Source organism: Martes martes (assembly GCF_963455335.1).
Source record: "Martes martes genome assembly, chromosome: 1".
Classification (NCBI taxonomy): Eukaryota; Metazoa; Chordata; class Mammalia; order Carnivora; family Mustelidae; genus Martes; species Martes martes.
The window spans coordinates 93,706,663-93,718,922 of record NC_137888.1 but is presented as its reverse complement, the minus strand read 5'-3'; the positions used below and the strand labels follow the sequence as shown (position 1 = coordinate 93,718,922).

General features: G+C 38.9%; 1 protein-coding gene across 2 annotated transcripts in view; it reads left to right on the top strand.

Moving 5' to 3' along the window:
- The first annotated feature begins 1,060 nt into the window (after positions 1–1,060).
- The window catches only part of SLC2A2 (solute carrier family 2 member 2), a 29,849-nt gene continuing 18,649 nt past the window's right edge, over positions 1,061–12,260 (top strand). Inside the window, exons 1-4 of one of the 2 annotated variants that reach the window (XM_080808591.1) lie at positions 1,095–1,152; positions 4,715–4,917; positions 8,185–8,277; positions 11,082–11,344. In XM_080808591.1, coding sequence (XP_080664717.1) covers positions 11,202–11,344 — 143 coding nt within the window. In that variant the 5' untranslated portion in view covers positions 1,095–1,152; positions 4,715–4,917; positions 8,185–8,277; positions 11,082–11,201. Of the gene's footprint in view, positions 1,153–4,714; positions 4,918–8,184; positions 8,278–11,081; positions 11,345–12,260 lie in introns of both variants that reach the window. The other variant, XM_080808590.1, reaches the window with a different exon arrangement.

Sequence of the window (12,260 nt, the reverse complement as noted above, 5' to 3'; positions counted from 1 at the left end):
ACACAGAAGGGTACAGACGTGAGGTGCCTGGGGTGGCTCAGTCGGTTAAGCCTCTGCCTTTGGCTCAGGTCATGATCCCAGAATCCTGGGATCCACTTCCACATCCCCACATCGGGCTCCTGCTCAGTGGAAAGTCTGCTAGTCCCTTGCTCTCTGCCCTCCCCCCAGCTCGGGCTCTCTCGCTTGCTCTCTCTTAAAAAAATAAATAAATCTTAAAAAAAAAAAAAAAAAGGAAGAAGAAGAAGAACAAGAAGGGCACAGACTTAAGCCAAATGAGCAGATACATTTGAGAACTCTACACTCCAACAAGCACCTCTCAACATACACCAAACCAATAATAATAATAGCAAAAACAGTAACAACCAACATTTTGCTGGGCACTTATTATGCACTAAGCTAACCACTTTCCTATCATATTTAATCCATATAGCAAAATGAAGTGTGTTCTGTTATTTTCATTTTATTCAGTGAAAAAAACTAAGGCACAGAAAAGTCACTGGGAGCCAACTGCTTAAGGTAATACGACCAGGAAAATTTTGAGATTCAAACCCAAGTTCATGGCTCTCCAAAGCTCATTCGGGTAAACCAACGGCCCTACATCAAGCTAAATCAAGCCTACAATGGCCTCTGGCCATGCAGCCCAGCTCTAAAGCATAAACACCACAGTACTGGTTCTCTGCAGACCAGAGTGCAGCGCTTCTCCCATGTCCCTCGTCTTTGTCACCCCCACAACATGAAATGTCAACCAGCATCTCATCTTCTACAAAAGGCCACAAAGATTTTCTTTTTTCACCTGTCCCTGGTTACTGCCATACTCAACATGTGTTAAAGTGGGACCGTCTCTGGGTTGTGACTTACACCTGAGGGACCTGCTCCCATTTTCTTTTGCTGGTGCGCAAGCATTGAAGCCACAAGTCACTAATGCAAAACATTTATTGATTAGATTCTCCTCAACATTCAGCCTCTGCTGAAATTAGATTTGGATTTCAAAGGTAATGGCCAGCCTGCTTCCTTGCCTTGCTCCTCCTCCTCTAATGTATAACTAGTAGATAGCCAGAGACGGGCAGGTCTGGCCAGTTGCATGGGCCACACTCACCCCAGGACTTGGAATTAAGAGGAGGACTCTCAACCGATAAAATGACAGAAGATAAGGTAAAGAAGCATTATGTTCATTTTAAATCGGCCTGAGGAAATGAACAGGGGGATTTGTTCAATGGTGACCGTAGGGAGGATTTGGGGGATGTTGGGTATAGCGACCATAGGTTGAAGCTACTTCTCTTGGCCAACTGATAGTTCATTCAGCTGCTAAAATATATATCATATTCAGGATTTTAGATATCTATTCAGAATTTTAAGGATATTTACTCTGTTTTCTGAACAGTCTGTGTAACTTTCTCTGAAGAAAATTCTGCATAACCATATTACTGAAGAAATGTGCAAAAAAAGGGTAGATTAACCTGAATCTAACTAATCATGAAAATCGGTCTGAAATTTTTAAAAATGACAATGAATGAAAAACAAGAGATAGAAAGACTGTTCTAGATAAAAGGAGACTAAGAACTAACAACCAAGTGCAAAAAGTGATCTCAGATCTTGGAAAGAAGAAAACAGTGTAAGGGACAATATGGGGACAGTTGGGAAATTTTTAAAATGGGCTGTTACCTTAGATAATATTAGTATATCTAATACATTCTTGGATGTGATGATGGTATTGCAATTATGTGGGAGAATGTCTTCATTCTTAGTGAGTATTTGCTCAAGTATTTAGGAATGAAGTGACACTAATGTCTGCAACTGATTTTCAAATGATTCCAACCACACTACATACATACCTGTGCATTCCCACACATACACAGTGAAAGTTAACCAGATGTAAATGTTAACCATTCCCAAACACAGGTATGGAGTATTCAATTCCCTACTTTTTCAACTTCTCTGCAGATATGATACTTTCCAAAATAAAAACTTAAAAATGAATAGTGCTGTCGTTCCCTTATAAGTTTTCCCTAACCAAACACACCCACCCCTTCACACAATCACACAAGTAGGTAAATCTGTGGCCCTGTTAGGAGTAGGATATCTGAAGTTCTGACCTGTTGTAACTTACTCTGCCAAGCATTTCATGTGAGTAAGTGACAAGGCTAGAGCACAGACTTTGTGCTTAGCCAGGTATGGATTTCGAGTATGCTGGTGCTACTTAACTATTGTGAGACCAAAGTTTATTTAACTGAACATGGGTTTTCTATATTGTGACAAAATAAGAACAAATGGGGATATAATAAGAGGATATAAGATAAGCAATGCAGGGAGTCTAATAGTTCTTTATAGTCTGGGAATATACAAATGAGCTAATATTTGAGAGACACAGCTGACAAACATTTTAATGTTAATAGTTATGTATTTATATGATGTATTTTAAAAATAACTAGGACTTCAAGATTTCCTATTATAGCCCAGGATAAAGCTAATATAGTTATCATTTCAAAGATGATATAAAGATAAATACTAAGTTAGTAACTATACAGATAATATGTAGATTTGATGAAAATCATTAAGGTAGTGTTCGAATAACTAAAGTATATAAGATACTGCAAAAGGGAAGGTAATGTGCTTACCACAGTGTCTGATACACTGTAAATGCTCAAGCTTCATTTTGAACTACCACTAAATTCCCTTTAGAAATTGTTGTAGGACTTTTCTTGAGAACCAAGGACCTGCCTAACAATGGAAGCCAGAAATAATGAGAATTGATGTAAAGCACGATGTTTCAGCTTTGTTAATCTGCCCAGACTTTGAAAGAAGTGGGGTAAGCATGGAACTGAGGGTTAAGAGACCTGAGTTCTCACACTGAATATGTCCAATAATGCACGGTATAACTCAGACAAAGGACCTGAATTCAGTTTCTTCAAGTGAAAAATGAAGAAATTAGACTAGAATCCTCTGTTCTCTAAGGTCCCTTTCAGCATGAAAATTCTATGGCTTGAGAGGCCCCTGGAGTCTCCCAAAGTTGGGCACAAGATCACCTTTAGGTTGACATTTGGAGCTATGGAGTTTAGAGAAAAGACATCAGCTTCTCCTCCCTACTTAGTCTGTAGCTCCTGAAAATCTGCTTTTTTGATTGGAGATGGGAGTTTTAAGAACACCAGCTCTGGGTTCGAATGCTAGAACATCTGTTACTTACTAGCTGTATGGTATTGAGCATATCACTCCATCTTCTATAAGCCCTGGTTTCCTCACCTGCAAAATGGGGATAATTTCTTTTACTTTGTAGTATTGTTGTGAAGATTATTGGTGAGGTATGAAAAGCTGACAGGTAGTTGCCTGACAAGGGAGATAAATGATATGCTAATGTGATTAAAGATGCAATTGTTTATTAGCCCTTTCATTATAGGAAGACCACATCGTGTATCTTATTTAATCTTTACGATAATCCCATGCAATAACAACCCACTTGCCCACTCTGTGTACTCCCACATTTATCCTGTGGCATATCTTTCATTAGATGTGGAACCTAGTTTCTCTAACTTAAAATTGTTAAGCTCTAAGCAAAGGCAGTCTTGCTAAGAGTCAGGCTTTATATCTTGTAGCCTATGAAGAGGTGAGAGACAAAGCTTGAAGATCTTCAGCCACTTTGTTAGGTTTGTGGCTTTGGACAAGTTCCTTACCTTTTGTGTACTGATTTTTCCATATGTGACATGATAATAGTAATTACTACCTACAGAGTTGTTGAAAGAACAAGCAAACCATTTAGAATCCAGAGTCTGGACAAAGTAAGATCCTAAGTTCTCACTGTTTTCGTTAACTCCTACGTACATAACCTTGAGTCAACTTCTTAGACATTAGATTAATGAGCAGGATTGATGGGCTCATTCAGACTTAGCAGTCTTCAGAAATTTCTCCTCTCAGAAACAAAACTTTTCTGTCCAAGCCTAGTACCAAGACACATAGAAGATTGACTATAAATGTTATCTCTTTCACTTCATGACAGAAAAAGAAAAGATGGAAAGCAAAAAAGAGCCAGTTTAAGGTAAGGTTCAGAGAGGGAAATTAAACCTGAAATAAAACAGAAAGAAAGAGAGAAAGAGAGGGAGAGAGGGAGAAAGGAAGATAGGAAGGAAGGAAGGAAGGAGGGAGGGAGGGAGGAGAGAGGGAAGAAGGGAAGATACAAAGTTTCAGAGACTTCTATATTTGGGATTATCACTTCAGTTCGGAATTCAAGTAACCTTCTTAAAATTGATAACACTGTTCCTTACCTGACCAACTAGGGTAAAATTTCTATCTTAGAAATTAAAGAGGGGAAACTGCAGCCCCCTCCCTGCCCCAGGATGGCAAGACAAAAGCCAACTCTGAAAAAGAAGCCAGGAAGACCATAGGACAAGAACTCTAAGATTTCTAAACGTTTAAAAACTCTATTTCCTTCATAGTTCCTTGTTTTCATTATTCCTATAACATGAGAAATTGGTCTTAGGGGCAGCCCCAGAATTGCTACAGTAATGACTTAGAACAACTTGATTAGAAAGTAATGAGATGGGAGCTCCAGAGAACTTCAGTCTTTGAAAATTAAATTTCATTTTTATCAAAGTAATGTAGGAGCAGCTAACTCTGTTGTGACTTAGTGTGTGTATTTGGAGTGGCAGGGGAGGGCCAATGAAGCTTATGGGGGAACCAACTCTGATATGGCCACCACCTTCACCCCTAACTTCCATTTCCGTAGCACCCCTGCTCACCATTGGCATGGTGACTAGTTGGATTGTTAAAATAAGAAGAAAGGAACTATATGATTGTCTGGTGGGGGCAGGAGGAGAGAGCCAGCAGAGAGCAGAAGCCAAGGGATGGAGTGGGAAGGGCGGTCACTAAGACACCAAGTGCTTGGACATTCTGCTGCAGGAAGAAGAGGAGATGCAGGGATGAAACCGGGTAAGTACATCATGGCCCCAGGCTTGGTAGTGGGAAGGCCATGACGATCTTCTTCAACTGAGCTACAGATGAGCTGTTGAGTAGATTTTTCCTTTTTGCATTTTTGTACAGAAACATCACAAACATTTTCTGTGGGTAGATGAGGAACAGGGGATTTGTGTGGTGGGTAGTGGCAAAAAGCACTTGAAACTGGTGGGTGTTGGTGATTTGGTTTCAGCATTACACTTGGTAAATTCTATGAATATATGCTCTCTTAGATTTTTTTATTTAGATTATGATCCTAGATTTTTAGATGTGCTTGACTTTCGAATGTCTATTTCTGACCATTGAGAAATGCAAAATAACCGATTAGTTAAAAGCATAGCTTCTGGATCTAAATCATTATTGTACAAGTTACTGGCTGTAAGACCGAAATCTAGTTTAGTTATCTATAAAATAGGGATACTGATGATGCTGTCATGAGAAGTGTCCATTACCTGGTCTTCAGAATGTGTAAATATGTTACTTTAAAAGGCAAAAGGGACTTTACAAATGTCATTATGATTATGGACCTTGAGATGGGAAGATTAACCTGGATTACCCAGATACGCCAAATCTAAAACCATAAATTCTTCAAAGGGAAGAACTTTTCCGGCTGTAGTCAGGATTAGCAAGATGCAATGTGAGGAACTGACTGGCTCATTTCTGGCTATGAAGATGAAGAAAGGGTACCACTATCCAAGGAATGTGGTGGCCTCTAAAGCTGGGAATGGCCCTCACTCTACAGCCAGCACAAAAACACAGATCCTGGTCCTCCAGCCAGGAGGAACAGAATTGTACCATCAACCAAATTTTCCCCAACAGCCTCCAGAAAGGAACACAGCCTGCCAACACCTTAATTTTAGTGTGGTGAGACTTGTATCAGACTTCTCACCTACAAGAACTGTGACATAACAAACTTGTTTCATATGTTATAGCTGTAAGAGAAAACTGATATAGTTAAAAGAGATGATCACATAGAGCAATGAATAGCCAAACAGCAGGCAGAAACATTCAGTATTACGCCTTGCAGTTGTGTTTGCATTGCACCTAATATCAGATTGTCTAGATTGTAGTGATGGAGACTAACAGGGAAGTGGGTGGAAGTCTTACCGAGTGCTTCCTGGTCCCCTCACTGCCGCTAATGGTTACTTCCTACAAATAAAATGAAAGGATAAAATTGCCTGTCCTTGGAAACAGCTCAAGGGGAAAAAGGACTTGAGGAGAAACCACCAAGTAAATGGAACACATTTTAGCTTTGGTTGCCTGAGGCACTAGGTATTAGATATCTAGTTACACATTAAAGGATAACTCAAAATGTCTGGTAATCCCATACCATGTAGCATATTTGTGTGTGTGTGTGTGTGTATGTGTGTGTGTGTGTGTGTGTGTATGTGCAGGTACATTTTATAGTTAACATACTTTGAATTTATTTGTAATAATTATTTGTAATTATTTTATTATGTATATGCATTTTATAGTTAACATACTTTGAATTTATTTGTAATAATTATTTGTAATTATTTTATTATGTATATACATAATGACATATCTCAATATATAATGTATATTATATGATATATATATATGCTTCTTTCAGGATATATATGGATATATGATATATATGCTTCTTTTAGGATAATATAATATCATATCTTTGGAGAAAGTTTTATCCTTTCAGGAAGGAAGTTGCTGGGAAGAAAAGCCTACAGTCGTGCCACCTGAAATTAATTCTGAATTAGTGGAAAAAGACAGAACAAACCTACAGATTCCCAATTCTCACCGCAGAGATTCCAATCCAGTCATAGGTCTGGGGTGAATCCCAGGAAGCAAAACCTGTAACGAGCTCTCTAATGAGGGTCTGGTTTTAGAACTCCTAGATTCCGTAACTTCAAGGGTCTCAGGCTGGTTCTGTGATTTGTTGATGATGTGAAATTTCTGATCTCTAGCTTTATTAGGGAATGAGGGGACTTGGTTAATAACCTACTCTTCATGCTGGAGTAGGGATTTATAATCATTCCCCCCTACTTAGAGAAAAACTGAAGATCCTATAAGGAAAAGTGGTCTGGGTCACATACTCCCTAAACATCAGAGTGAGAACTAGAATTCATGTTGGTATGACTCATTCATTTGTTCAGTTAAGTTTCTACAGTATCCCATGTTATTTATTTAAACTTAAATTATGTAATTATATAGGAAATCATTTCTTTATAAAATGTCTGACTATAAATAAAAGAAAAAATACCCATTTATCCCCATTCTTTAGTCTCACATTCCTCAATAGTCATCTTTTTGTTATTTTTTCAAGAAAATATTCTGACTTATATGCAACATGCACAAATCAAAGAATACTCAGGTTTAAGCCTTTTTAAAAATTAATAAGATTACACCGCTTCCTTTGTCACTTAATAAGTCAGTACAAAATGATTGCATTACTCTTTTTAGCTGCAACATAACATGTTGTATGTATCATGATGTATTTGAATCTATCTGGGCATTTTCCATTGAATGACATTTTAGTTCTTTCTACAATTTTTGCTATCACACACACACACACACACACACACACTGCTGCAACAAATATCCTGATATGAGATTCCATATGGATGATATGATTTCTATAAGACGGTTAGACATGTAATTATGAGTTGAAGGGAATGAATGTTCCATCCTTTTCTACACCGAGTTTTGTATCTACATGAAGTTGAAGAGAAAATAACATCCTTCAATCCATAACTCTAGGTTCAACTAGCTGCAAATCTTAGAAATTATCCTCACCAGGATATTGATGTCATGATAAAGCCTGGCTGATGCCTCTTGTATGAGATTTGAGGAGTTTTTGTACCATAGCAATGCCCAGGACACCCAAATCTTTTGTTACTGGTATCTTTTTTCTCTCTCCAAATGATATAAATTGACTGGTTTTATCACAGTGGTTTCCTTTGGTCAGTGGCGATTCTATTCTTCAGTCCTGATTTTGAATCTTAAATATATGTACGTAAGGAAAAGGATGTTTGGTTCCTCTCTTAGGAAAAATTGCCCCAAATTTTTCTCAGCTTTACGTAGGGCCTTTGATGACTGCCTCTCACATTCGCGTATGAATGGCCCCTGTTGGGAGCATAGGGCACACTGTGAATGAGTACCAAGGAGCAAGAACCAGCCTGCCAGAAGTCCAAGCTGCAGACTGACAGGACAGTAGGTAATGGAAATTGCCTTGTGTTTCCCAGCCCTGTGTTTCATTCCCCACAGATCACCGGGACCTTGGTTTTCACTGTCTTCACTGCTGTACTGGGTTCCTTCCAGTTTGGATATGACATTGGTGTGATCAATGCACCTCAAGAGGCAAGTGAAACGTGTTCAATTCAAATCTCTTTTTGGCAATTTCTGTCAATGACCGAAGGATCTGTGTTCCTCATACACAGAGATAAAGTGTACCCACGTGGGAAATATATGGCAGTCCCAGTATTTGTCAGGCACCATGTGCGTGGTTTCAAAGCTGATAACTTGGCCTTGACTCTTCAATAACCCTCACAAAAAAAGAAAGGGCAATAACCAATTCTTGATCTCTGACTCTGCTGTTGCTGAGCTCATAGAAAACTCCAGCTGGAATACCACGTGCCTACAGATGTTGTTTTGAAAAACTTAAGAGTTTATTGCAGACTTTATTCAGAGCTCCCAGCCATATATGAGTAAAAACATGAATGAAAAATGCTGGGGAATAGGAGGAGGCAATAGAAGGATATATTTCATTTTATGCACAAACTTTTACTGGGCACCAGCTCACTGTGCATCGGGTGCTTTAACATATGTTCTCCCTAGTCTAATCTCCAAAAACCTTATTCCAGTTGTAAGCCAGACGAAAGACTTTAGGAGCCCTAACACTAAAAAAGTTCCTATCCTTCCCCCTAATTCTGTCTCTTCTTAGCTGGTTCAAAGTAAAATAATATATAACTGCTAAGTAATAGTCAAGTCCAGCAAAATTTGGATTTCTCCACGGTAACTATTTGGATGGGTGTTTTTAAAAATATTGCATAATTTCTGTCATTTGTCTCATTTATTTTGTGCATCCCTACTCTGGTACCCAATGAATAAACAGGAGAAGGATGTTATTTTTCTCAGCTCCCACAGCCTGTAAGTGGGGGAACCAAGACTTCATTCCCTTTGATCTAAGGCTGTCAGGTCATTTAGGGCAGGATAGATGTCTTCTTCCCCTCCCTGTCACCAGCGCCAAGCACGATTAGCATAAAGGAGGCGTTCAATACAGTGTTTAGTGAGGAAAGAGAGGGAGAGAGGAGAGAAGCCGTGGGGGTAGGGGAGCGGTGTAAAATGAAGGTACAAGCATTTGTTGGGTGCCTTCTATGATATATCATATTTCATCTGCTTCCCTTACACTGCTGGACTCCAAGGAAGATGTGTATTGACCACAGTCTATCACCTGAAAGTGTTGCTCCTTGGGCTCTGGATGCCACATATTATCACGAGTGTGGTGGTCTTTCCAAGGTTGAGAGAGTTCGATAACAATGCTGGGGGTCACAGCTTTTTTTCCGTGGGTGATGACAACATGTGCCAATTTAGCAGCCTTCTTGAAATTTGGTTCAGCTTCACCGTAATTTAGAATCAGTAGAGCCTCTTTTTTGGAAGACCTTTTCACATCCTATTTAAACATCTTCTCCAGGGAAAGAGAAGGAAAATCAGTCAAGCCAGACTTGAAAATAGGGATTCCCCCACTGGCATCGGGCTTGATGCCCTTTCTAGAGCCCCTCTTTCTGTGTTTAACAAGCCCCTTAAACATCATTCTAAAAGATTAGTTGTTCAGCTTCATTTGTGTTTGTTAGTGGGATGACACATGGCACTATTTTAGGGTATTTTAAAATCACACCTTTTTATGATTGTGAAAACTACACATACCTGTTATAGAAAGTATTTGGAACAAATCACCTATACTTATTCTACCGCACAGAACGAACAGCTGGGAACATTTCAGATATTTCTTTATAGCTTTTTTTCTGTACATACTATCCATGTAGAGTGGTCTGCTAATGAGGCAAATGTCTTGGTCAGACTTCTTTTATCAAAAGAGGATATCAATTCCCTTTCCTCACTCAGCTGATTTTACCACATAGGGCTTTGCCCATGACTGGCAGCCTAGAGCAGCTACATTCCAGTTCCTTGTCAGAGGTCCTCTCATGCCACTGAATAGCGACCAAATCAGCACTGAGAGGAAGGACAAGGAAAGAAGTCCAAAGGCTGTGACTTCACTCAATTATACTTGGTAGGACCTTTGCCTCTACTGAAACATGGGATAAACTATGGCTCTGTGAAACTTGGTTTTGAATTCTGTTACACACCGAAATCTGTGAGGACACAGAGGAAGAAACTCCTTCAGTATCAATCCCTCCGCAGGAGTCACTGAGTTGTTTTTAACTTTGAAATTATCAATATATGTGACTGATTTCCCCTACTTGTGCTAGCTGCTAGGAAGTTTATTGGTAAATTTGTAGCATATTTCTAGCAAGGACATAGCGCCTAATGCTTATATTTGGTATACTAACTTTATTTTTGGCTTCATCTTGTCTTTAGTAATCTTTTTTCTTATAGCCATATGCTTCTATTAGAATATTTACATAAATCAATTTAAACCTTGCTGTGCAGAGGTAAAACTGGTGTGAAAATGTACCTTTCTGTCTGCAGAATATTTTCAATTTGAATAGCTGCCTGCATTTAAAACTTGGAAGAGTTTTACATAAAAACCCAGATTTCTGGCTTCTTTTTTTAAAAATTAGAGGTCATGCAATACTAGTCTCATATTTGCAGCTTCCTTCTTTAGGTGGGGCAAATGCTCTCCAGTGCTATAATTTTGCCCACTTTCTTTTATATTCTCAATAGTAGAGACAGCAGTTCAGTCTTCTAGTTATCAAGGTTCTCCTTCACTTACTTGTTCCTGCCTAGCTCCTGTGGGCACTAGAATTTGCAACCTCTGTTTTACAGAATATTGTTAACTGTAAGTAAATCTGTCCATGATTTTGTGTATAAAACACACATAATTGGGATGACCCTTTTAAACACCTAACAAACATTCTAAAGGGGAAAAAAAAGGTGTATAGAATATTTGAAATGTTGGAGCTATTTTTATTTTATTTCCTCAGGTAATAATATCCCATTATGGATACGTTTTGGGTATTCCACTGGACGACCGAAAAGCTATCAACAACTATACTATCAACAGTACAAAGGAAATACCCACAGTCCCATACCTAGGGGATTCAATGCCAACACCTTTGGCAGAGGAAGAGACTACAGCATCTACCAGCCTCATCACCATGCTCTGGTCCTTGTCTGTGTCTAGCTTTGCAGTTGGTGGAATGATTGCATCCTTCTTTGGTGGGTGGCTAGGAGATCAGCTTGGAAGGTAGGCAAGTTTCACAAATAAGCATAAACATGGGAACTTGAGTATTTGGGGTTTCTAAGACTTTGTTTCATCTTCCGTTTTGTGGAATAGCTTTAGAGTTTTTTTTTTTTTTTTTTTTTTTTGCTTCATGACCTTATGAATTAGGTTTTAGCACAAATAATGGAGCAAGCAGTTGCCCTAGTCTGCTTAAATCATGGAGTCATTTATAGCAAAAATGAGTTTGGTGTGTATTTCTACAGAAATGATTGGATTCTTTAAATTTGTTAGTTTCAAAACATATTGGGGTGCCTGGGTGGCTGTCAGTTGGGTGTCTGACTCTTGATTTTGGCTCGGTCATGATCTCAGGGTCCTGAGACCCAGCAACCCCCACCCCCAGCCCATCAGGCTTTGCGTTCAATGAGGAGTCTGCTGGAGATACTCTCCCTCTCCTTTTGCCCCTCCCCCTGCTTGCACTCCCTCTCTCTCTTTCTCAAATAAATAGATCTTTAAAAAACTAAAATGAAATAAAACATATTAAGAAACCACTACACAAATGGTTAACTCAGGAACTCAATGGCAGAACCAAGAGTGAAATTTTTAACCAAGGAATCCATTGTTTGCTTCACCAAATCACTCCATTTCTCAGACATCATTTTTCATTTTCAAATTAGAATTTGGCATATGGATCAGTCAAGTCCTAAGGTCAAATCAATATCCCCAACCCCAAATTGCCCAATATACTTGGCATGGGCTTCTAGCTGCTGCTACTGGTTTTTCAAAGTCCCAATCAGAGATGAAGCAAGTAGTGTGTCCACTTCTTTGCTCTAATTTTTATCAAGTGTCTTGAATTAAAAATGTCAATTAAAAAAAAGTCTCTGGAACTACTTTACACTTAAATTTCATTCACTTAGTCATGTGATACACTAAACTGGGATTC